General features: G+C 39.7%; 1 protein-coding gene across 2 annotated transcripts in view; it reads left to right on the forward strand.

The window, feature by feature from the left end:
- The first annotated feature begins 1,824 nt into the window (after positions 1-1,824).
- LOC145765195 (serine/threonine-protein kinase TAO3-like) overlaps positions 1,825-26,813 on the forward strand; it is a 34,623-nt gene continuing 9,634 nt past the window's right edge. The window contains exons 1-20 of one of the 2 annotated variants that reach the window (XM_082576972.1): positions 1,825-2,179; positions 2,756-2,827; positions 3,153-3,254; positions 4,032-4,136; positions 10,012-10,163; positions 11,032-11,262; positions 11,581-11,647; positions 11,987-12,124; positions 12,409-12,474; positions 13,345-13,449; positions 13,546-13,698; positions 13,983-14,125; positions 14,445-14,537; positions 15,049-15,213; positions 15,638-15,863; positions 16,111-16,311; positions 16,820-16,947; positions 17,050-17,161; positions 23,792-23,908; positions 24,318-24,413. In XM_082576972.1, the coding sequence (XP_082433098.1) occupies positions 2,036-2,179; positions 2,756-2,827; positions 3,153-3,254; positions 4,032-4,136; positions 10,012-10,163; positions 11,032-11,262; positions 11,581-11,647; positions 11,987-12,124; positions 12,409-12,474; positions 13,345-13,449; positions 13,546-13,698; positions 13,983-14,125; positions 14,445-14,537; positions 15,049-15,213; positions 15,638-15,863; positions 16,111-16,311; positions 16,820-16,947; positions 17,050-17,161; positions 23,792-23,908; positions 24,318-24,413 (2,616 nt within the window). In that variant the 5' untranslated portion in view covers positions 1,825-2,035. The remainder of the gene's footprint in view (positions 2,180-2,755; positions 2,828-3,152; positions 3,255-4,031; positions 4,137-10,011; positions 10,164-11,031; positions 11,263-11,580; positions 11,648-11,986; positions 12,125-12,408; positions 12,475-13,344; positions 13,450-13,545; positions 13,699-13,982; positions 14,126-14,444; positions 14,538-15,048; positions 15,214-15,637; positions 15,864-16,110; positions 16,312-16,819; positions 16,948-17,049; positions 17,162-23,791; positions 23,909-24,317; positions 24,414-26,813) is intronic. The other variant, XM_082576973.1, reaches the window with a different exon arrangement.

Raw genomic sequence — 26,813 nt, forward strand, 5'->3', positions numbered from 1 at the left:
TTCGGTCGTGGTTGCGCAATTATTTTTACTGATGGACCTAGGTGCATATTTGATTTGTCCCAGGTGTCAGAATAGTTCTGTTTGTGGATGCATGAGGTCTCGGTTGATATCCCATACGATCCTGCGAATGGAATAGTATAAACTTTTGTGTAGCAATCTCTCACTACACCTGGCGACGAAGATTGCTGTTTTTGAGATTACTTTGGTCATGGCGCATGATGCTTTATGACTATGTCGATTGCCGACATTTAGTTATGTACTGAACTGTAGTATAATAACTGCAGTGATATGGTGAAATGCGTGGTTTTGGCATTGGTGCCTGTCGAAAATTGTTCTTTCCCTTATGTTCTGTTACTGCGCTAATATGTTTGGAATGTGTCTTGTGTGTCAATATAATTTATCGATCGGTGGTGTGGCGGCGAACTGTGGGTATGGCTGGATTGGCTGGTGTTTCGTCGTTACAACAGTCTTACAGCCATGGGAATGTCGTGGTTGTTAATTACAATGATCGTTGCATTATGATTTGTTTTACTAACTCACCACTCACTCCAGTGACAAATCGAATACCGATCACGCTTTGTTGAATTGCTCACGCTCACTGACTGTCAGCTTAACTATTGACTTCACATCTGTGCATGGCCTACTACTTGTAATCAATGCGCATGGTGCTATTAAGTGGGAATGTCAATCGTGATGCAGCAACGTAGTTTATCGTCTACCATTGTCAGCGTTGTCTTTTGTTGCTTCAGACGATGCACTAATAGATTTCTCGGCAGACCAATTTTATTTTATCTCGAAAGCGGTAACCAAACATTTGAAGCAACATTTACGGTATGTCGTGACGCTTTGAAATAACCACCGTCACTTCAGATTTGCAATAATTGTGTTAATGCTGTGAAAGATTTTTGTTTTCTGATCTTATTTCCCAAAACTTAACCGCAATTTATGGATTCTATTTCATTAAGGATTGACTGACGTATTACTTAACCATGGCTATATGGCTAAAACGCTTTTGTAAACCCCAAGTTTTTGTCCATTTGTGTTGTGTTCTGTTTTGCTTGGAATTAGGGTGGAATGTAATGCTCTGGCGGCTGGCGTAACACATCTTGCATTGATCTAACAGCCACTTACGTCGCATGTCATTTTTCGTGTTTGTCAGTTCAATCAGGTATGTAAACCACAGACCACGCTTAGCTATTGTTATAAAAGTATGCGGCGTGCTTTCTTCCGATACCCTTTGCGGACAAGGTGGAGTAAACAGATTTCCGCGTCGCCAGTTATAACGACGCCACACATCGTGCCTGAATAGTGAAATGTGGCGAGGCAATCGGTAAACGCTGAATTGCAACACTGTCAGCTATTTATATTTGGAAAGAAGGTTGTTCACCTCCGTTGCGGAAGATACAACGTTGTGGTTGGTTAATGTCTTATTAGTGATATTTACGGTATCTTGGCTCGAGTGTGGCTTGTACTACAGAAGGTAGTATCATGTGTATGTTGCGTATGTGATGCTTAGTATTTGTGATGTGTGTTGACGTAGTGCTACCATTTAGTTGAATATTGACATGATAGTCCATTTCAACAGGGTTAGTGTTTTTATAGGAAAATGTCAATTAAAGTTATAATTTTGTTGTCCAGTTTTAATTCGATTTTCTTACAGTTTAGCCCACAAACAGCTGTTTTTTGAACCAAGCATTGAGATCAAACTTTAAACGTCTAATAATAGTGTATAATCTTATTCATTTCTTACTCTTTTTTAAGGTGGTATAGAGTTGTAAGTTATTGTGTCAAATAAAAAAAAAAGGAAAATGCCATAAACATAAACTCAGTGCTTCAAGACTTTCTCTGAATACTGTGTATTGACATTGATTTCATAATTTTCTCTTTGATGCAAGTGGCAAAGAAATCAACAGGAGAAAGGACCACACAACAAAAACGACAAACTCTGAGATGAGAAAATTGTCTTAAATTTGAACAAAATCTTGTAACTTCTTTTTATCAAGACATTTCGAAACTTAACTTTTCAAACTACAAAATGCCCTCTGATCGGTCTGGAACCCTAAAAGCTGGTAATTTGAGGGATCCAGAAATCTCAAAGTTATTTTACTCTGAGGACCCAGACACACTATTTGACGATCTGAGAGAAATTGGCCATGGGAGTTTTGGAGCAGTTTACTATGTAAGTATTGTTAGTTTTCTGTGAACCAGTTAGTGCAAGTGGCGTGAATAACACGTCTTTTTAGTGTTATTACTAGAGTTGTGTACATACTCTTTGCACAACACTTACAATGTCAGCAAGTTGCAATTAAGTGCTGTTATGACATACCTGCTGGATTCTTTTCTGTTTTAACAGTGAAGAAGCAGAGTGGTTTAGTTTAGTATTTTAATGCTGTCATGAAAACGTTTTGCAACTAGAATAATTGTGACATTTATTGTGTACTTTTTCTTAGTTTGTACAAAATGATGCTCTGAATGACTGACTCATACAAGTAGTAGTAGAAGCGTTGCAATAAAACTGAATCTACCACTTTTGCTTTTTAAAGTCAAAGGACCATTTATATAATAATGCAAGTAAACTCCAGTATTTTGTGAGAGCTCAAGCGCTTGAAAACTGTGTATGCTACTGCTCTTCTGGGATTGCACCCTCTTTGGTATGAGATAAATGACGTGAAAATGAAAGGTGGCATATTGTATTTGTAGCATATTGTATCAGATTGTATTTGTTTGCCTGTGATGTTCTATATTCGTATTGCAGGCTCGGAATGTGAAGACTAACGAACCTGTGGCTGTAAAAAAGATGTCATACAGCGGCAAACAATCCTTAGAGGTTGGTTTTGCAATTAATGTTGTTTAAAGTTTGTTGTGTTTCCCTCTTTCTTGCACACAACACAAGTAACCTTGCTTGATCCAACAACTTTTTTGCCACATTTTTGGTGTTAAGTTTTCAGAAGTGCTAGGATACCTTGCGCTGAAAATTGCTAAGGTTTTCTAATTGTGTGATCACTCAAGTAAGAATATTTTTGGCTTAAACAACAAATTAATTCAAATACACATTACACATACTGTATAATAAAAGGTTTCTTTTTTGCTTTATGGACTCTGTATGTTTTTCTTTGATTAAAATCAACTCAGTTGTGATTTAATTGTTTCAGAAATGGCAAGATATTATCAAAGAAGTGAAATTTCTCACTCAAATTCAACATCCCAACATAGTGGACTACAAAGGTTGCTTTCTAAAAGAGCATACTGCATGGGTGAGCTACTATCATGCATTTGATTAAAGTTGAAGGGCGTCTTTGGCGACCGTAGATGGATTGGTCAAAAATTAATAGTTTTAATAATAATTGTGGGCATTTTTTTAGACCTGATTACTCTTATGGTATGTTTGGCAATGTGATTAGTTACCTTGAGTTTTTCTTTGCCTATGTTTAGTTGTTTACATGTATATTCTTCAACAATTTGTGTTTCTTAAGTATTTTTTTGACATATATAATATAATTCCTTTTGCTTAAACAGTAACCAGCATAGTATAACCACTTAAAAAATGAAAAGGCACCGCCGCAAAGTAAACCCGCGGTACGTTGACTGCATGTTGAACCAGAATTGTATGGTTGGAAGCTAAATGCTGTATCCCCACTCCGGCATCCTACTGGAGTTGCGCTCAGGGCTGTGGTCGGGCGAAAAGTAATTATACGACTCCGGACACGTCACAATCCCTTCGACTCCACAGCCATGACTGGGCTGTGCAATCGGGCGAAAAATATACGACTCCGACTCCTCGGTTTATAATTAGCCGATTCCGGACACGCCAAAATCCCTCCGACTTCACAGCCCAGGTTGCGCTACATTATCGTAAAGATATAAATGATGAGCCAGCAAGGAAATTTCTGTAGCAAGAAGTAGTGCCTGATAGCATTTATGTATAGGCCTATTGTAATCTCGCTGAAAAAAATACTTTTTTGGTTCCCTTTGGAACCATTATAATAGCAGATATTGCGAAAGTGTTATGTGTATGTTTTGTTTTCTTTTAGTTGGCAATGGAATATTGCATTGGTTCAGCTTCCGACCTTATTGAAGTTCATAAAATTCCACTGAAAGAAGCAGAGATATCTGGCATCATCCACGAAGCCATGACGGTATGACTCACGTATCTCCTGCAAACACAGTTTTTATATAGTCTGCTTTTCAATCGACAAGTTTTTAGTGATGAAGCTTTGTTTAGATTTTTTTTGCAATGTGTGATATCATCGTGCATCATCATTTCATCGACGACCACCCACCCTTTAAGCGGTACAAACGCCAAAGAAGGAATTTGATATTATTAGCCCATTGACAACTAAAACTAATGACGTGGGGCTTAAGGCTTACCAATGGAAATAGTTTCAGCAATGAAGTAAAGACTGTGTTCGGGGTATCTCCTTAGGTTGATGTCGTATGTTCTGGTTTCTGGGTGTGTGGAGAATTGTTGTATTTCCAGACGTTTAATATAAAATAAACAATAATAATTGTAGCGATAGCCAACCAAGTGAGAAAACCATTTACCTCTTGTTACTTACTCATTCACTGTATAAAATCAACGCAATATATAGTAAGAAAGAAACGCAAAACAATCAACTGAGGAACGTGGTACAGAACGCTCAATTGATTACACGCGCAGTGCGGTGGTAATCAATTCCAACGTCTGTACCAGAAAACGCTGAACGGTGATTATGTAGTGACGCTGGTCACGAGTTACATATATTCAACGTAAATAAAATGACGACTATAACACCTCCCCGATAATTTTTATACACAAACATAAAAAATGAACAAGACACCGAATTAACAATAAAACTCAAAGTCCGAAACGAGCCGGAGGTCTGCGGCGACGGCTCGACCTTCGTGGGTTGTGTGGCCCGAATTCCGGTACAGTCGGTGTGTCGTCCGAATCCGTTCGAGCTGAGGTGGAGACAGCGGAGGAGTCGACTGTTGGTGCAGGAGTTTCTCCCGGCTCCTGGTCCTCCGATGATGCATAGCGAGGTTGCAGTTGGTCCATATGGCGCCTCCACGTCGGACCATGTGGCAGCAGACGTACCAGGAAGATTCGGCTACCCTGTCGCTTAATCACCTCGGCTGGAACCCAACGAGGATCCTGGCTCCGTCGTGGAGTGAATGATAGCGCGTAACAGGGATCTCCCGGTTTGAAATGCCGTTTTGTACCTTCGGAGGCGTCCGTGCTGTGAGGTTTTTGTCGGGGTACCACTTGAGACGATGTGGGGAGAAGCGTGTCGATCTTGGTTCGAATCTGACGATTGTTGAGTAATTGGCTTGGAGAGTAGCCACTCGGAGTTGGCGTGCGTCGATACTGCTGTAGGAATTCCAAGACGGCTTGTTTCGGGGGCAGGGAAGATTTGCGAAGTGCTTGCTTGAACGTACGTACGAGGCGCTCCGCCGCTCCATTGGTTTCCGGATGGTAAGGTGCACCCGTGATGTGTACCATACCCCTCTCCTTACAGAAAGTTTGGAATTCTGTGGATTTAAAAGTAGTAGCATTATCGGTAACTATAGTATGGGGATAGCCGAAATGAGCAAAATCTTCTTCTAGCAGGTTGATAGTAGCTGTTGAAGATAAGGAAGTAGTAGCATGAATACAAGGGTATTTAGAAAAAGCATCAATGCTGAGTAACCAATGGTAACCCATGAATTCTACCGCATGATCTATGTGTAAGCGACTCCACGGTGCTTCTGGAACCGTCCATGATTGGACCTGGGTTTTAGATTGCGGTTGATATTTGCCACAGGTACTGCACTTGTGACAAAGTTCCGCTATGTCTCGATCGATGTTTGGCCAGTAGACGGACGTTCTTGCCAACTGCTTCATTCTCTCAATGCCGAAATGTCCTTCATGAAGCAACTGAAGGACGGAAGGACGAAGTTTGGAAGGGATGACCACTCTGGAACCGTAAAGTAGACATCCGTAACAAGTAGAAAGAGAGTCTGCGTACTTACGGAACGGTTCGACCGGGTCTTGTGGAGAAGACTTGGCCGGCCATCCTTCATGAATGAAACGCATTACCGTGGAAATGATAGGATCTTTAGAAGATTCTTTACGCAGTGAGGCGGCATTTGGGGTCTGGACCTGCAAATCCAAAGCATCGATAGCACAGACGATATCAATGTCATCCGCACTTTCCTCTTCATCGAAGACTTTATCCCCTCCTGCTGGTAAGCGACTCAAAGCATCAGCGTTTTGATGATCCTTCGTCTTCCTGTACTCAATAGTGTATGTAAATTGCGACAAAAAGAGTGCCCAACGAGCCAAACGATTTGCTGCCAAAGAAGGTGTCGATTTGGTCGGGCCAAAAAGACTAAGCAATGGTTTATGATCTGTGACCAAAATGAATGATCTACCAAAAAGATATTGATAGAATTTCTTTAGCGCAAAAATTATCGACAAAGCCTCTTTCTGAATTTGACTATAGTTTCTCTGCGAAGCTGTTAATATCTTTGAAACGTTTGCTATAGGCCGTTCTGTGCCATCTGGGTAACGGTGAAACAAAGTAGCACCGATGCCCACACTAGAAGCATCACATGCGATACCTACCGGAAGTGAAGCATTGAAATGTGTAAGAACCTCATCAGTAGATAGATGATGCTTCAGCTGAGCAAAAGAGTTTTCCTCTTGTTTTCCCCATCTCCAAGGAATGTCCTTTTTCGTGAGATGGTATAGTGGTTCTGCTACAGTGGAAGCGTTCAACGGTAGAAACTTCGAATAAAATTGTAAGGAACCTAAAAACGAACGAAGAGAAGATACGTCAGTGGGGGCAGACATCTCCAGTACGGCGTTTACCTTGGGACCTTTGGAGATGCCCTGCCTGGACAAAATGTGTCCGAGATACTCTACCTGAGGTTGTGCAAACTTACACTTGTCTTTCCTACACCTCAGGCCTTTTGAGTGAAGTCGATCGAGGAGCCGTCTAAGATTCTGGAGATGCTCCTCAGCAGTAGTGCCACTGACAAGAATGTCGTCTAGGTAGACTGCGACCCCTGGAAGGTCGGCTGTAAGGTCGTCCATGATCTTCTGAAAATAACCTGGAGCAGAAGATATGCCAAAAGGTAAAACATTTTGTAAAAGTACGCCACGGTGAGTGCTTAATGCGAGTCGTTTTCGACTGTCAGGACCAAGTCGAATCTGATTGTAGGCATCAGCCAAGTCTATCTTGCTGAAACCGTACCCACCACCCAACTTTTGCATTAAGTGTTCTGGTAAGGGTAACGGGTGACGATGGGTCTCCAGGGAAGGGTTCACCGTGACTGAATAATCGCCACATATGCGTAACTTGGCCTTCGCTTCTGAAGAGTTTGAAGGCTTACGGACTGGAACAACCGGTGTGCCCCAATCGCAAAATTGAACTGGTGTCCATACACCACGTGCAATGCCCGAATCATAGGCTTGTGCTAAGTCCTCCTTTAGCGCGAAAGGTACAGGCCTAGGTTTTAGAAAAACAGGTTTAACATCAGACTTAAAATCTATGTCTAGTTCATAATCTCGTAAGCACCCGAGTTCAGGCTTAAACACATCTTTGAACTCGTCACATAAGAGGGAGCATGCTTTCTCCAGACTCTTATCAGGCTTGTCGTATGACTGGATGCTCTGTAAAGTAGAACAGTTAGACAGAAGGAATTTATCGATAGAAATCCCTAAAGACGAGATTGCATCACGACCTAGCAAGTTTAGTCCTTTGACTGTCGTGACTACAAAAGAAATATTATCTGACCTTCCCGTGGAAGGACAAGTTACCTGGGCCGTGAAAGAACCCGTGATTGGTACTAGATGCTTGGTAGCAGATTGGAACTGCGACACTGGTGCTTGCAATCGAGGTGCGCCTACCCGAGTCCAGACGTCGTTGGAAAGGAAATTTCCATTTGTAGCAGTGTCCAGTTCTAAGTGTGTGGTTACCGAATTAATGGAGATCGGTACTTCCAACTTTGAATGTCGAGGTTTTCTGCAAAAACTAGAGAGCATGTTAATTTCCTCGATACAATTTACCTTAGAAGGTTTGAACTGTCTAGCTTTCTTTCGACAAACACTCTGTAAGTGTCCCGTAATATTGCAGAAATGGCAAGTGGCTTTCTTAAACCTACAGTCATTGGCGTTGTGGTTGGAATTACCACAGCGATAGCATTCTTTATTTTTAGAAGTAAAGAAAGTACCTGTAAGTTGCCTAGTTTTTGGAGGTTTGCTGATGGTCCTTACTTTCGCAACTGGTGCTGGTGGAGTGCCGTAAACAGTTTCTTTGGCCACCTTGGCTGCCTCTTCGGTTTCTAATGCAACCTCCACCGCACGTTTGAAAGTAAGTTCATCAGCTCTGATTTTGAATAACGCCTTAAGCACCGCCTCGTTACCTATTGAACAAATAAAACGAGTACGTAAAGCTTCGTCCAATGGATTTGAAATGGACGAGAAGTCACAGGTAGCAGCTGCCTGGCGTATGCGGATGGCTAGTTCTTGAGCTGTTTCCCCGGGCTTGCGCTTCATTTCGCTCCAGAAACGGAATCGCTCCCTCACGATGAAGCGTTTTGGGTCGAATTGTTGAGCCATGTAATTTGTAATTTCCGTCATGGTGAGATCGTTGACTTCTTTTGGGTTTGTTTCCTGCGCAGCCAAATTTGTTAACATTTTGTAGATTGTAGGTGATTGATTGGTGAGAAAAACCTGCGGCATTTTGTCTTGTGCGACTGAATGTGCTGCTACAAAGGTGTTAAACCTCTTCCAATAGTCTGCCCACAGTTCAGTGGTGGCTTCGAACGCTACGAACTTAGGTAAAGATACCTGTTGTTGTATTGTTGTTGGCTGTGATCTCGCAGTTTGGGCTCGTATTTCTCGTAGTTGTTCTTGGTGGCGCCTTTCTTGTTCTTCTTGACGTTCCTGGTGACGTTCTTCTTGTCTGGCAATTTGCTCCTTCGTCTGACGTTCTTGGTTGGCAATTTGTTGTTGCAGGACTTCGATCAGTTTCTCCATGTTTCTAAAATCCTGTAGAAATTCTGTAAAGGTCCTGCCGACGACGCCAGTTAAATGTCTGTTGTATTTCCAGACGTTTAATATAAAATAAACAATAATAATTGTAGCGATAGCCAACCAAGTGAGAAAACCATTTACCTCTTGTTACTTACTCATTCACTGTATAAAATCAACGCAATATATAGTAAGAAAGAAACGCAAAACAATCAACTGAGGAACGTGGTACAGAACGCTCAATTGATTACACGCGCAGTGCGGTGGTAATCAATTCCAACGTCTGTACCAGAAAACGCTGAACGGTGATTATGTAGTGACGCTGGTCACGAGTTACATATATTCAACGTAAATAAAATGACGACTATGCTAGTCTGCTTTTCAATCGACAAGTTTTTAGTGATGAAGCTTTGTTTAGATTTTTTTTGCAATGTGTGATATCATCGTGCATCATCATTTCATCGACGACCACCCACCCTTTAAGCGGTACAAACGCCAAAGAAGGAATTTGATATTATTAGCCCATTGACAACTAAAACTAATGACGTGGGGCTTAAGGCTTACCAATGGAAATAGTTTCAGCAATGAAGTAAAGACTGTGTTCGGGGTATCTCCTTAGGTTGATGTCGTATGTTCTGGTTTCTGGGTGTGTGGAGAATGATAAGTTGAACTAATGATGATGGTAACCGAATGATTGAATGTATATTGTATAGTAAATATAGTTTATGTGTCCAAACGAATAATTTATATAGGTTGCTAAACATGGCTGATTTTTACTGTGAGTAGTTTCGTTTTCTGGATCCCGTAGTTAGTGTATGATCTTTTTATCTTTTAGTTGAATTATTTATTTACAATAAAAATAAAATAACTGACCTGCATCGGATTATGCGCAGACGACGTCATTCGTCTTTGCAGCAAAAATTAAACAAATCTCGGCATTGAATAATTTCACTTGAAGTCAAGGAAACGTCTTTCGAGTATTCCCACCATGACTTAATTACGTAAAATCCTATCAGGGACTTCATTATCTCCACGTGCACAACAAGATCCACAGAGACGTCAAAGCCGGGAACATTCTCCTCACCGATGGTGGCCAGGTGAAGCTGGCTGACTTCGGTTCCGCCTCAATAGTTTCTCCTGCTAATTCCTTTGTTGGTACTCCATACTGGTGAGTCATGCTGGCGATCGTGTTTTGATATTATTTACGTAATCACAGTTTAAATGAGAGCTTGTTTAGACTTAGAGTGGATGGCATCTACGCCTGTACTGACGTCCTAGCCATAAAACCAATACTTTTGCATTGATTCAACGTTGAATCACCATACTATGATCAGATTTGGCTTACTAGAATGGGATATTGACACATTTAGTTTATCGTGGGGATAAGAAAACCACCTTTTGTATTACCATGGTTGTTCAAGCTTGTAGTATGACATCATAAACCACTGACACAGCTTATGAGACGTTGGCTTGCTCGAGTCGGTTTTCAACTTCACACTCCGATGGACGAGCGACGTTTGGTAGGGTTTTAACACGTTTTTCATCCAGTTCAAGCGGACACCGACAGTAAATAACATTATACACATACGCAATGTGAGTCACACAAGACACAGCTTCTGAACTGTGATTTACAACAGCGGGTGCAAGAATGCAAAAAGCTTGTCCTCAATCATATCAATCATATGATATACATAATAATAAATTAATAATATTACACGAAACAAGGCAATTAAGGCAATATTTAGCTCCAAGCTTGCTCATTTACAACAGTGTCAAACAATCTATGTTCAGTATAATATCTTATGTATTGAAATACTTCTGATGTAACTATGGAATTGTGTTAACGGTTTTTGGTTTCTGCACCACCAAACAATTTCTATGCTAAGACAGTGCTTATGTGAAGTTTTACAGACGCACTCTGTCGCTGACCGCAAATATCGTTGTCTTGAACAAACCAATTTTATGTAGATGAAGAGTTTCGTCATCCAGTTCCAATCTATTATGAAAAACAGACGTAAAACTTGCATTTCTCCCAGGATGGCACCGGAAGTCATATTGGCCATGGACGAAGGTCAGTATGATGGCAAAGCTGATATTTGGTCGATGGGAATCACCAGCGTGGAACTGGCTGAACGTAAACCTCCTCTCTTCAATATGAACGCCATGTCCGCACTCTACCACATCGCACAGAATGATCCTCCCGTGCTGGAGGATCCTGATGCGGACGAAGATAATTCTCCTCCGAGAACTTGGTCACAGCATTTCAAGTAATTCCTGTTCAGTTGATCGGTTGTGGTTACTGGTTATAAATTTACAAAAGTCGTTCATTTTGATCTTTTTAAATACGTTTTTCTTCATTATTTACTTAACATTTGTTTATTTATCAATTTGGCGACACTGGGCGAAGTGGCTCAAAATCGCCACTCTTGGAAACAACTAAGTGAATTAACCCATGTTGAATGTTGATGCGCAATCTGCTGCAAGCGGAGGTGGCGACTAATGGTGATAAGAACCATCTTTGCTGACTTATTTGAATGCTTTTAATTCTATTGCTGTCTCTTAATCTTTTATGCTAACCTTTACAGGGACTTTGTCAAACTGTTACTCCAGAAAATCCCCAGTGACCGACCCACGTCAAATGAAGTTTTACAGGTACTTCACAATGGCTTAGTCTTAGTGTTAATCTTTGCATCTCCCTTTGAGCATGAAGCAGACTTAAGACATATTCCTTTATGATGGATGCAATGTGTTGTGCTTATCACAGCTTGTACTTGGCATCATTCTAAGTAACTTTTTGATACAATTTCATTGACATGCTTCAATTCCCCTCCCATCTCCGTAATAAGGTGCCCAGGCAGGACAGTAACTGTTCTTAGACGTTGAATCAATGTAAAAAGTGGTTTTGTTGTCTGGGTGGTTGGTGTTGGGCGTTTTTTGTTGTTTTGCGGCTTGTGTTTCATCTAAGTTTTCAAACATGACTTGTTTCCGCAGCATCCCTTCCTTTCCAAGTCCCGATCCAGCACGGTCGTGTTGGAGCTGATAGAAAGAACGAAGAATGTCGTTCGAGATCTTGACAATTTACAATACAGGAAGATGAAGAAGATTCTTATCAACGAAAACCGTCAACGGGTGAGTATGGGCTGCGAGGTTGACGGTGTACTATTAAGCTTCTGTTCCGTTGCTCATTTCCCAGCTTTTAAGACGCTTTTTTCAAAATCGAACAATTTGGTTTTTGCATTTTGTGCGAAGATCGCTACTAGCCAATTATTGTATTGTTTTCCCCCACACTCCTTCAAGTCTTCAATGTTGGTAATCCTTTATAAATGATGTTGTTTCTGTTGCAACAACGTTATAGATCAGCTCACTGCAGTGCTTACAATGAGCAGGTTCTGACATGTCTGTTGTCTTCGTAGAACTCGAACAAACAAAATGCCATAACAAACAGTGAAACTCCAATGGAAGAAGACAAGTCATTGGCGGTGGGTAATACCGATGTAGTACTAGTGTAGCAAAGAAGCTTGACTGATATCTCTCCACAACGGTAACTAATACAGAGAACTTTCAAACTCTCATATCCATGATTGAGTTCACCTTTGAAACTTACTTGCTGGCGGCTTGGTTCAAGAATGAAACCTCGTCAAAAAATTTAAAAATATTAATTTTGAATTGTTTTCGAAGCTCCATACGTTCATTTTATACCAATAGAAGAATATCAAGTAGATCAAATAGAAGCTTTCTCATGCATCTTCATGGTTTACAGGAGCGTGAGTGTATTCTGTGTGGAGGCATCTTTATCGGATTGCATACCGAGATACACTTTTCATTGAAAACCAATTAGTCTGACATTGCTAGACTTTGCAGTAGAGTAAAATTGTCGAACAACATCAACTAGAACCATCATAGACGTTTACACTTTAACGTAACTAATCGAAACCGTTCTTTTGTTGTTGTTGTTGTTGCGTATTTTCAGTTTCTAGAGGTTTAGAAGAAGCATCACTAAAGAATGATGTCAACTTTGGGTTGACTCATAATCACAAACCATGCAAACCTCCAAATAGTTAATAGATTTTAAACCCCTCTAGGAAGATATAAGTTCCTACATACCTTGACACGTGACAACATGCTGACTGGAGAATCGATCATCCATTGATGTCATTTTCTTTAGCTGTAGATCTATTTCGTGTTTGTAATCATTACTATCCCATTTACAATACACAAAATTCCGTCTATTTTTTTGCTTTTCTTCATAATCCACTCATAAAATCACCGCCTCTTAGACTAGATTTGTTGATTAAGCTGGCTAGTAACGTTATGATAACGCAAGTTTACATTATGATTACTTTCTTTAGGATGACGAAAGCCGTACCAACTCACTCGCGTCTTCACAAAGCAACCCCAGTTTCTCGATAGCGGCCAGCAGCAAGAGCAGCAGCGTCAATAGTCTCAACGACTCGGTGAGTGCTTTGGGTGAAAGTGGCCTCTGAATCAAGATTGTCTGTGCTTTATTCTTTAGAGTTTATTTGCAAACTGTTGTATCAAATCTTTTGTAGCGGTTGAGCGATTCTAGCAGCGTTCTTAGTCAGGAGGGAGCCAGCAGCGAAGTCTCGGAGCAAGATGTCGCTTCTTCAACAGCTTCCTCTCAGCCAACCTATTCTACCTCCCCTCCAGTTATAACCGTCCAGCAACCTCCCAACAAATCTCCTGTGAGTACGTATGATAAGAGCAAAACGTATGATAAGAGCATCAGAAAATATCGAGGAGATCACCAACTGTTGTTTTTACCGTTACTTACATGAATATTGTCACTTTCTAATTTTGTGTGATACACCAGCGCCATGATAAGTTCTCACCTTCACTCTCTCAGTTTCTGAGAAACATTCAATGAATGTAAACGGAAGAACTTTAAATGGGCGCAGGAAGGAAATGGATTTGCTGGTTGTGTACCTGACGCTATGCATCACACTTAGTCTTGTGTTTCACCTTTCAGGCCTCAACAAACATTTCATCGCATCTTCCGAAACGTTCGGACTCCGCAGCATCTTCCTCCTCAGTGACCTCTCTCCACCAACATCAACCACCCACCGAAGGAGGAGATAAACTGGGGGGGAAGCCAAAGGTGCAAAGAGACAGGTGAGATCTCACCACAAGTCCAACTCTTGTTATTTTTAACCTGACCAGCCGTCGACTGAATTTAGATCATTGACCAGAACAATATATTTTATATACATCAAGATACATTTCATTTTTCGATGTCGTTGGTCCCCACTGCAGCAGGACCAATATTATTTATCTTTGCCGGAACAAAGAGCATTTCTCCCAACAAATTTTTGGATTACCCTCGTCAAAACTATCTCTTGTGAGCACTCTAATTTTATTGCAACGATGACAAAACTGTCGTCACGGTACATAAGTAAACCACATTTCTTACCTGACGTTCTAATGGTGTTAGATTGTCCGAGGGTCCTCTGTACCACATACAAGACACGATGTCACCCTCACAGTTACAAAAGCGCATCCAAGCTGTACAGCTCGAATCATCAGGGTATATCTTCTGCACTGTTTGAAATTGATTTGATTTTGATTTTAAGTTGTGTTTTTCTGATCCGGTTTGGAAGAACCTCTTTCAGTCAGAGGGAATGCCTTAGATATTTGTTCCCTTACTTTGTATTGATTTGTATGATTGTGGTGTTGAAAAATTTTTTTTTTATCCTTTGTTCATGACTTTGGTTTACAACTTTATTTTTATTGACTTGTTTGATTTTCTTGTGGGAGATTTGTCCTTAAACTAAAATACGTCACCAGAAGGTGAGTTCTGGTCGTTTCGTGTAACAGGAGAGGTGGACAGTTTCTTCTTGTTTTCTTCTCAGTTTCCTCCTTTCCATATCATCCACAAGTTCTTCAAAATGGAAATCGTTCTAAAATTCTTCACTAAACATTCGCGTTAACGAAAGATAGTGGTTTTGTAAAGCAAAGTAGCCCTCGTAATTCCTGCAGTCATTTGTGTTAGTTGCTGGTATCTGCGCTCAAGTCTTACTTCTTGATGTTTCTCGTAGATTTGCCACGATCCGATCCGCCCATGCCGTGCATCGTCAGCATGAGGATCACAACGAGGATCAGTACAGGGAACAACTTCTCGGATACAAGAGGATGCGGCAGCAACACCAAAAGCAACTCATTAACTATGAAAACAAGCTTAAGAATGAGATGGATGAGTACAGGTGAGAGATGCCTTTTGCTACATGATATACTTCAGATATCACAAGTTAATTTTGAGATGGTATGCCGTGGGATGTTGTTTTATTTAGTTCTATGTCTGAAAATATGAAAACAAGTTATTCACAATTCAGAACGTCACAAGTGATCCGATATAAAACGTCATAGCAACAATAAAATGAGGTATAGATGTTTTCTTCTATCCCAAAGTCCTTGAAGCAAGATAGCATTTCATAACACGCAAACCCAGTTTCAACCTTGCAAACTGCACAAGTTAGCGATTCCTGTGCTGTGCTGGCTCACCTCATCGCACTTGTGATAAAGATGAGTAATGAGTATTCAAAAGTCAAGTTAAACTTGGCCACCACTATGTGCCGGTTTTAGAATAGGTTACAACGTGCTGACTGCTGATTCATCGTGTCTCTGCAGCTTGAAGTTGCTTAAGGATTTGGACAATCTTCGCAATCAGTATAACCAGGAGCTGGAGCGCTTGATCAAGCACCACCAGCAAGATCTCGATAAGGATGCAAAGTCTTCCCAAAGTGATGACAAGAAATTCCAGCGTCACCTCAACCAGCAACAGGATCATGAGATGAAGGACTTTCTCAGCCAGCAGAAGAAGGACTATAAATTGAAGAAAGAACATTTGAAAGAGGTTCAGCTTGCGTTTCATCTTATTTTAATTACTTGAAAATGTCAAATAATGTAAAAGTTTCTGTTGTGGTGGTAGTACAGTAAAACTGTGTTTTTTTTGTTTTTTTTTCTAAATAAAATTGGGTCAGATTAAATGGTCTCAATAAAGCAAGACGGATTTATAGTTAAATCGTAAAATCATTTTAAAGTGTTACATTGCCATCCTACAGAACATGTACATTCTTTTGTGAAACGTTTCAAATTTCCAGGATTCGAATAACTTGAAGGCGAGTAAGGAAGTCCGCACGAACTGGCTGCAGCAGCAGCTATCTGCTCTGGCAAGCATACATGCGCAGGCGGAAGAAGAATTGCGCGATAAACATCAACAAAACTTCGAGTTGGAATGCCGCAAACGCCGCCGAAGAGCTCTACTAGCTCGTCACAGCTTGGCGCAAGATTTGCTTCAAGAGGTCAGTTGCTGCACTGGTGCCATGTTTTATTGTTTGTTCAAAATTCCTCTCATATGGCGTTGCTGAAATTAATCAGATAAAACGATGACATAGCCTAATATATCTATGCATAAGATTAGAACACCACGATTTTTTGTGCTATTAACTGTTATATACTTTGTTTTAAAGTACATTAAAAAATTACAGGGTAAAAAGAAAGAAAAATGCTGTTCAACATAACAAGGGTCTGGCGAAATGATTCTAATTTGTACTTTGGATATGAATTTGATAAACATCCGTGCATGCAGATCAATGCATCGGCGCTTATGCTTCAAATGAAGCACATCTTATTCTGGAGCTCCAGTTATCCCTTACTCTTTGTGACATCACATAAATCGCTGTAGACATGTCCGAACGTGTTGTTTAGTTTTTAACATGGATTGTGTGATTTTGTCACATTGAGTGAACGAAGCCATTGAAAAGATCAATGCTATAATTTGTGGTTATAAACCGCTCCGGATATTTCTAGGAGTTGAGCATGAAGCAACGACACAAGGAGAAAGAAGATGAGATGTTCTTATCCCAGCACGCATCGACACAAGCATTGGAGTACAAACATCTCCATGGTATCCACGAGCAAAGAATGGAACACCTCAAGTGGGTTTAATGCGAGTGTACAGTAAAATAGCACTAATGTACCAAATCAGGTACTTGATTTTAGATAGGCCCCATCTCTTGACGATCTGCTTTTTGTTCCAGGTCACGTCACCAGACTGAGGTATCGAACCAACGGGAATATTCCCAGCGTCGAGAAAACACTTTGAAGCGTCAGCATTTGGCAGCTACTCGTCGTCAACCAAAGAACCTCAAAGTGAGTTCCAGCAGGGGAAAAGGTGGTGCACATAGTGCCCGAAAAAGCCCAAAACGTGCTGATAATGATCTAAAAGTGCGTGATTCTGTTGGTGATGATGATGAAGTGTGCATGGAGTGCGTGATGATGATGTTGCAAGAATTGACTGATGATGATTTGTGGCAAATTATCAATGTGGTTGGTAACTTATTAGACGTGATTGGTTTGATGGACTCTTTCGGAGTTTATGATAACTTGCTTGAAAAGAAGGTGGATTTTTTTGTTGATGATGAATCTTGCGAATGCTTCCCTGAAGAACAAGAAGAAACCACCAATGACACCTTGTGTCTGGTGGATGTGACAGAGGATGACCTAATCCAACTTGCTGCTGAGACAGAGCAGGATGACGTGGAGCGAGAGGACTTGATTGAGGGGCTCAAGACTCTTCGTGGCGAGGCTCAGGAGGAAGTCGTCATACATCTACGATCAAAGTTTTTAGATGCAAATGACAAGAAAGATGATTCTGATGATAATGAAGACGAGAGCACAGATGAACCAAAGGAAGACGATCTTCTTCTACCTCCAGAAAAAAGTAAAACCTGTCCTGCAAGCAGTTTTGCTGCTGTTATGAAAGATCAGACTCCCCGAAAATCTTCTGCTGGAGGAAGTGAACGATCTCGTTCTGATGCAAGTTCACAGGAGTCATCGCTTCTCGTCCCGTCTGCACCAAAAAAGAGCCAAAGCATGCCAGACATAGGTGATGCTAAGAAAAAATCTCCTACAAAGTTAAATAAAGCTCAAAACGTTTTAGTGGAAAAGTCTCCTTCCTCCTCAAACTTGGCCAACAAATTTGTGAAAGCTCCTTGGAGACCAGGTGGCCATGGTACACCTCCTAAAATAAAACCAAAACCTGCAAAATTCTTTTCATCAAAAACGCCCCCATCAGATACAGCATCAAAGGGTCTTCGGGAGCGTGTTTTATCTCGGGCAGCCGAGTTAAATAAGAGAAACGAAGATAAAAATAAAGGAAGCACCAAACAAGTTAAACGACATCGAGCTATGAGTAAGGCAATAGAAGAGAAAACTAAAGCTTTTTCTGATGAAATTAAATATGGGATTGTTTATACTCGCCCATCTCCTTCACCTGGTAGTGAAGTAAAGCGTCCTCCTTGGCGCTATGGAAGTGCAAAGTCACCTGTGGTGCCTTTACCGACTATCAAGCCGTTTATAATGAGAAAGGCCACCAGAAAGCATGAACTTGGTCTAAACCGTGATCAACTTAAAGATCTACAATCAGGCTTGTCAAAAGTTCTTGATCACAGTCATCGAAGCTGTCCATCTACTCCTGCTGCAAAGTTTTCATCTCTTTCTTCGGCTCCTTTGGGTAGAATTCCATCATCTGCATCCAGGGTTTCTGCTGCCACTTTTGCCTCATCTAACGAGCCGCAGACTGAATATCATGGATGCGAAGTGTGTCGGCTCAAAGAAGCTATGAGGAACTCTCCAGTCTCGCATCGTTTGAAAAGCGCTCCTCATCGTTGCTCTACTCCATCATTAGTAACTCTGGGCAAAGATGACAATGGAAAGCCTAAAGTTGCCAAAAAACCTATTCCAGAACCTTTAAAAAAGAAAATAAAAACCACATCTTTCCCAGAAAACACTGTAGCGGATTTCAAATCTTGGATTGTTCCTGTGATTGTGCTCTGCCTTTCTCTTTCCTTTTTGCTTCTTTCTGTGTATGTGTTTCATACTGCGTCGTGGGAAAGCTCGTTCTTTTATTGTTTTGGAGTTTCTTGCATTTTTCGAATAATCTTCCACTGTTTTCAAGCGAAGAACGATGATCATCTTTTTGACTTCTTCGATCTTCATACTCGATGGATTGAAACATCTTGGACTGACCTTCCATTAGTGATTACCAGGGGAATCAAAAGGATGTGGACAATTCTTTCAAAAATTTACTGGCGTGATGGGCTCATCTATGTTTTTCAGCATCTTCCCACATCTCGTGCGGATTTCCAATCTCTCGCATCTCTTATGGTCACAGATTTGAGCAATATCAAAACATTGTTATTACATCGGTCTGCATGTCTCTTCACTGCAATAACGCGAGCCAGAGATCGGGTTCCTCAAAATTACAGGCAATACTCTCTTCCTGTTGCAATACTCATCATTGCTATTTTTGTCTTTAATTTTCCTATCCATTTTCTCATCCTGGCTATTCTTATTCTTTGCGTGCCAACTGTCTTCTCTTTTCTAGCCTCTTTGTTCAGAAACCAGTAGAATTTCAAATCTTGTCGTAAAACGTAAAACTGCACTGAAATTAACGATGAGCTAGCTGGTGAGAACTGTAGAGGCATGAGACTTTTTTTTCTTGTTGTGTTGACAACTGACGCTTCCTACCTTCATTTACGGTATCACTGCTACCTTTATTTCAATGTCAAGATTTCTTCATAGTAGCATTTCGTCGTTTTGTCTGGTGTTGTCGCCAAATCCTTGTGTATGCTTGCCTGTGTGTGTGTTATGAGGTGCCTTATGAATGTGTATTGTGTATGCCTTTTGATTTTTTCCACAAATGCCTTGTGTGTTTCCAACCGTTGTTTTGTGTCCGTAACAGGTGTTCAGTTTTCTTTCATTTTATGTGTATTTTATACTCAAGAATTTGCCATGATTAGTGGAGAAGGCTTTAAACTTGAAGTGATTGATGACATGGTGTGTTTCAATGGTGGGCTTCACATATAATTTTAACTTTAATCCATTATCACTGTCTTCAGAAGTGTGAAATGCTCACTTGCTTGTCATTTATGTTCCTATGGAAAATACCGATTATTGTATTTGTAGGAGTTCACTTTTATGTTATTGTGCAATAGAGTATCAAAACAATCAAAAGCTGTGCATTTTTTAGAAAGTTTACGTGATAGTAACTGCCTTGCTAAGGTTGTCCAACGTTGTGGGATTTCTGCTGTGTGTCTTGTGCGATTGCAGTGAAGTGTGGGTCTGCTGCCATGCGCCAACTATCGTTTGGACGACACACAGCAATATTTTCAGTGCGAGTTTAATCGAATATGATGCTTGAATGATGTAAACATGACCTGTCGTACTGTCCCTGCTTTGTTTTGTATCTCATGTCAAACTCGCTCGAGAAATCTGAATGCTTTGCCCAAAACCTGTTAATGTAATCAAAATGACCTGCTCAGTGGTTTTCTATTTTCTGAGTAACTTTTGTTTCCATGTGTAAATTTCGTACTTTTTCACAATAGCTTAATTTGAATGACAACCATTTGTAAATGCTCGCTTTCTTTCTCTGCTGCTACGATGAAAAGGCCCACCTAGCCAGGGAATGACCAGCAGCCCGTGTGGCTGACAGGTTGCCATCGTCTTTCTATAATCATAACTGATTTTAGTTTGAAAAACTGCTGCTATGTTTTCAACCATTTTTTACCTTTGCAGTCAAACCAATGCACTGCAGTAAAAATCTTTGAATTTTATTGCGATACAAGGCTCGCATGGGATTTTGCTAATTTGCAATTGTCAATTTTGCACACAATTTATTGGGTTCTGAATCAGATAAAGATAATTAAAATGTTGCAAAGTTTTTACGTCGGGTCCAAGCTGTATTAGCACGTTGTTCGAACACACCTTCTATGGTCTTTTCAATGCAAAATAAACAAAATCGACTGGTTCACGTTTTACTTATGTGATTCCTCATAACTGAAGCGTACCACACGTCGTTGCCTTCATCAGTTTGACAGTGTATTGGCGGCTTGATGTGATCGTCCTTCGATGCATGATTCTACGCTTTATACTGCTCAACTACCGCTCAATTCATTGCATGATTACTGTATTTACAAGTTAGTGTCGTGTTGACTTGCACTAGTTTTGATTTCAATCTTTCCGCACCTTCACATGTCTATTCTCAGTCTTTAATCGTCGTTTAACTGCATAATAATGTTTTAAATCATTTTATTTCGGTTGAATACAGCTGTCATATAGCCAAGTTTAATTGTTCAATGTTTTTTTTTATATCTTAAGCAACATCTTAAAGTTTTAAGTGCCTAATATCTTAAAGATTTAAGTGCCTTCACAAAACTTGCTTGTACTTGTAGTATTGTAGTAACTCTAATATGTTTTATCAATTATTGCATGTTATTTGAATATAACTAATGTTTAGCATTGGCGTAGCCACCATTTCGACTTAATTCGAGAACGATTCTGCATCAAAACAAGTAAAAATATCGCTAAAAATGAACCAAAGTGTAATTTTATTTTCATCGCTCAGCAGTTCAGCCCAAAACCTCTGCGCTCGTTTTTATTGAGTATTATGTATCCAAGAAGTAACTTTTTTCAAAATCAATGTCATCAAATATTGATCGTAATGTATTGCTGAAAGTTCTTAGTGAATATTTCTTTGTTTTTTTTGTTGAATGAGGATTGCTCAGTTGCTGCTTCAACTGGCCAAGACTACGAAGAATTTTCGATAAACTTTTAAATGTGGTGGAAATACCTGAAGCACAGTTGAATGAGCCTAAAAATTTGAAGTACCGTATATGTCATTATTTTTTCTTTTCAAACCAACATATTTTTTTCCTGGGGTATTGTTTAGAAAGCTCGTCTATATAATGTGGCACTCGAGGAATGCACAAGGAGGAAATTGTTATTTTAAGAGATTTTTTTTATTTCTGCATTCAACGACTTGCGTGTATCGCAAAGTTTTAGTGAAATGTTAAGGACATCATCCTCTTGCCATAGATTGGGATATATGTAGGAAATTAGTTATTAGAAGGATATTATTAGGATGTCTTGCATTTATGTTTAACGTATAAGAAAAATGTGTTACTAATTTTCACGAAATGTTTTTTATTTTCGAAACTTCCCCATCACCACAGTTTGCTCAATTTAATTATGTTTTTCTTAATCTTTTTCTTTGTATTTCGAATTATTCATCAGTTCTTGTTGGTATGTGGTTCTGCATTTCATTGTAAATACTATTTATGTGGTGTGGAGACTGAACAGAATTCCCTGCATACTTCTTTCTGACACTTTTTCGGTCAATTTGACAAAGTAAGCTCAGAGACCTAGTTAACTGGTATCTACGCTCCTTTAATCTGCATTATGAGGTCTCATTCTGGATACATCGTGGGTCAATTGTATATATACTTACTCCTTACTACTTACTTCTTGGTCATACTCCTTGTATATCCTACATCGCCAAAACGTTTGTCCTGGATGGCAAATCAATCACGGGCACTGCATCGCACGGCACATTAAAAAGTTTATCACCTAGTTGGAATGAAAAAGGCAAATTTGTTTGGGGTAAAGTTGTTTTAAAAATTCCATGATACAGTACAGTTGTAGATGTACGTTTTTTTCTCTCCTGAAAGGAGGCTTGCAGTGGTTTTGGGCTGTTTTTTTTCTTTTCTAATGATTTCCTCGAATCGTAGTCGTATACTCAGTTATTTGAGACACGTCTAATTTTCGTAGCTGATGTATAATTTTGACATCAATCTTGCAGTTCCCCACCTGTACTTATGCCAGTGTGCCTTGGTATTGCATGTTGTCTGTAAGGCTGTTAATAAACTTAGCTTCAATCATTAATGCTTATGTCGACTCACAAGTAGATTATTGAAGAGTAGCATGGTAACTTGGTGATTTTAGTCATTTATTAAGGTCCCTTATGGTGTTGACAAGCAGTTTGGTTCAGTTGTTACAATAATTTAATAAAAACGTGCTTTTACAACACAGCAACTTTTAACAACAACTGACTAAAAATCTTGTCAAGTAAAGTGTAAGGATTCCTTGATATAGAAAGCTTTAAAAGGCCAAAAGACTTAAATTTTGCTGATTTTGGCGGCAACGATTTATTTTGGAATTTTTTCTTCTGGGAAGCGTTGTTGTTGTGTGACAGTACATGGCGGGCAGCAACCTTAGATATGTGTCGCTTGTATCTCTGCTTTACTAACACATTAACCAAGGCACAATGCTATAACTACAGTGGGAATGCCTGTCGTAATGTTCAAGTGAGCTTGGTGGAATTTTTGTGGACGATTAACTTTGGTTTTGCCGTTTTTTATTATAAATTGCAAATCTTGAAACAAATTCATCGATTGGACGTTTTATCACGTTGAATCAATGTAAACGTTTCACTTCGCAAGCTGGAAACACATCATGCGTTGCTGCCCTCCCTGGTGCTCTGACAACAACCTCACAGCACCTCAAATCATTCCCTCAAATTAATTTTTTTGTGGATTTCAACGTCGACCGACATTGAATTGATGCAAAAAACAGACCACGTAGTAGAGTAACGTGACATGACGCTAGAGGCAGGCAGAGCAGCTAGTCGGGCAGCAGTGCATGTGGAGGGATAGAATTGCTTGTAGTTTCAATCAAAGGCGACTCCTCACGTGAATTCGATCCGCTTCACAATATCATTGTGCTGTGATGACGTCATTGTAGTCAGAATTTTTCCATCACAAAACTCTTGATATGAACATAAATCATAATGTTTGACATTTAGTTGCTATCGGTTAAAAACCAAACGCATTGATGCATTCTCTCTGTTAGTGTAGTAATAATTCAGTTTATGTCTTTTATCAAGAGGTTTGTTGTAAAATCCTCTCGCTTGCTGTCAGACAAGTTATTTGGTTTGAATTTTAGTCCAAAGAGCATCAGATAAAGAAGCAGTTCCAAGAAACGGTCAAAGTCCAAGATAAGCAATACAAAGCATGGAGAAACCACGTGGCAGACACTGTGCCTCGCAAGGAGCAAAAAGAGGTAAGTGTCCCGAGATATCATTACCCCTTGAAACTAGATTAAGCTAGTTTATTATTCAAATTGGTTGTACTGTAAATTGTTGGGATATTAAAACGATTTTAAAGTCTCTGAGCCACTGTCTCAACTGGTCATTTTTGTATATCACCAGACAGCAAAATCTGTCATTTTTACATTGATTCAACGTCTGTAGACTTTTAGATGTTTTGACTGTAGACGTTTTGCTATCTGGATTGCAATCATCACAGAAAAAAAAAACTGACATACAACAAAACTTATTGATTGAAAATATTTTCGTATTGATTTAGTTTGAATAACTTTGTTGACCGAAAATTATACCATAGGTACCTGGCTAATTTTGACTGCACCGTTCCCAGCAAGGATAGTATAATTTGTGTTGCTGTCAATGCAGGTGCTCCGGCGAATGAAAGATGATCAATCAAGGAAGCTAGCATTACTGGCCGAGCAGTATGAGAAGTCGATACTGGATTTAAACCAGAAACAAACGGTTTGTTTAGCCTTTGTTACTTTTTTTCAACTTTGCGATGAGAGTGTTGTCAATGAAAGCTTATCCCTGGTAGTCAATATATTCGATTTTTCGTAAACGTTGTTTAAGTCCCGACTCCCGTGGCGTTATCATTCTCCATACTTAACCACATTAGCAGTGAAGATCGTGGCATTAAGAAAGATACTTTTTTTCTGTCGTATGAGAATGTAACCATTTTATTGGCTGTATCTTATCGTCAACTGCGCCGTGGAAAGCCGTAACGAGTTTAAAATGCTGCTTCATGGCTTCTTCACTTTGTTTGTCGTATCCAGGCTTACACCTGGTGTTTGAAGATTTAGATTAAGTGGACGGGAAGGCAAAGAAGCCAATCATCGTGTCCACCTTCAGGCATGCGTTTGAGTGTCCTGCCACAGACACAGCCGCATTAGGGTGTAACACTTTACACACTTTTTTTACAAATTGCTGCTGGCTAGTTATTGTGGTTTGCAAAATGACCTAACTTGATCAAGGGGGAAAAATTTTTTGAAAAAAAAAATCACTTAAGCAGGCCACGCTCCCCATTTTTGTGGCGAAACCCCAATAACCCCACTATTTGCTATATCTCATCCCGCGATGGAGGTAGAGAGCTAATTTTGCCACCAAAAGATGCAGAATATAAAAGTTTATATCCAACTTATGAATGTACCATAGCCCTAAACCCTTTAGTTTTTTCTATAATTGAAAATAACTGTTTTTGACAGTAAAATTTGCATCTTTCGTAACCAAATGCTTGTATTTCAGATCATGGCTCAGATCAATGTCATTAAGCTATTACATATAGCCTTTATTCAAACTCACAACTGTATAACTAGTACAGTCATTGAACAGAAGACAGTATTGTTGTTCTCAAACTTTTTCACAGAATTGAATCAGTATAATTTTACAAGTTTCCTTCACCAATATACAGCACTGTGCACTGGTACACACAATTTTATGATGATTATCTCAAAATTGATTACAAAGATGTAAGAAGTCGAATAATGAATTTTCCCCAGGTCACCAAAATAATGCTTTTAAGCTGGTTAAGTAATTACCTCAGGTTTTAAAACTGCTGGCGTTAAATATCACGCCAAAATATACTCAGCAATATGTCTGTGATAGAAGCTCTTTCAACATTACTTAAATGTAGGTTATATCCTTTATTTACAGGTTAGAGGTTATAATAAAAAGCTATTACACAATAAATGTCACGTCAGAGTATTCTGAGCAATGTATCTGTAATGCAAAAGCTTACAAAATTATGCTGTTTGCCAACACTCCATCACGTAATTAGGATATTTTTGGAGGCAGCATGAGTTAAAACCTGGAAAAGGTCCCAATTTTAAGCCTACTGTCTCTGATGTTGCAAGTCTTGTAGAAGACATTCGCCAAACTTGGGTTTTTGCAAACTTAGAAAGTGTCTTGTTATCATCTCAAAGAATAAAAGAAAAAATCAAAAGCAGTTTAAATCTTATTTCTAGTTTGAAGGCACAACCAAGAAAGAGACTCGCATCTCCAAGCTACTTGCAAAAAATTGCCAGTTTTGAAAAACAATGTAGGCTAATGAGCTATTTGACATTTGCTCGTGTAAATGCAAATTCGCATTTGACAGTACCATCAATGAAAAAGATATCCCCTGTACAGACCATTGGAGAACAAATTTATTTGCTCTTGTCCAATGTCTTCAAGAGTTCATCCAAAAGAGCTAAAATTTCTTTTAGATCAGCGCTCAGAACGTAACATGGTGATTGGTGGTGTTGATGTGGCTGTCAGTCGCAAAAATTTGAAGCAAATGCAAGACAGAACTCTCAGAACTTGCCATAAACACGGTAGTGATGAGTTTGATTTTACTAGTAAGTAACAGTAATGAATTAGAGACATCTTCTGAAGAGGAAATGCCAAAGTCATCATTCAGTGAATTAAGTGTATGAGTGGCAGTGAAGAGAAAATTGCTTCAACATCATCAACTTCAACAAAAAATGAGAAGCTTCATGAAAGCATTGTAATGCTTCTGAGCCAGCAAAGAAATGCTTATTGACCACAGTGAGAAATGGCTGAACCCAAAGATAGCTGCGCTGGGTGCACTGCATGCCAACATTGATGTATCTAGGATTTCAACAGCAAAAAAAGCAGACACCAAAGCTCTGTTGTGGTCAAACCGTCCGCTGGCGGCATTTATGGAAGCAACTTCTGCATTTCACCATGTCTGACAGCAGGGAGTAAGGATGATTGGGAAGTGTTTCGAAACAACAATACTTATTGTGAGCGATTGATAGGCCACGTGAAGGAAACAACTAATAGCCAAAAGATCCGTGACACAAGTGATGTTGACATAAAGACAAAGAGTTACGTTAACAATGCATATTATTCGCAATGAGAAAT

This window comes from Aplidium turbinatum, chromosome 2 (assembly GCF_918807975.1).
Source record: "Aplidium turbinatum chromosome 2, kaAplTurb1.1, whole genome shotgun sequence".
Taxonomy (NCBI): Eukaryota; Metazoa; Chordata; class Ascidiacea; order Aplousobranchia; family Polyclinidae; genus Aplidium; species Aplidium turbinatum.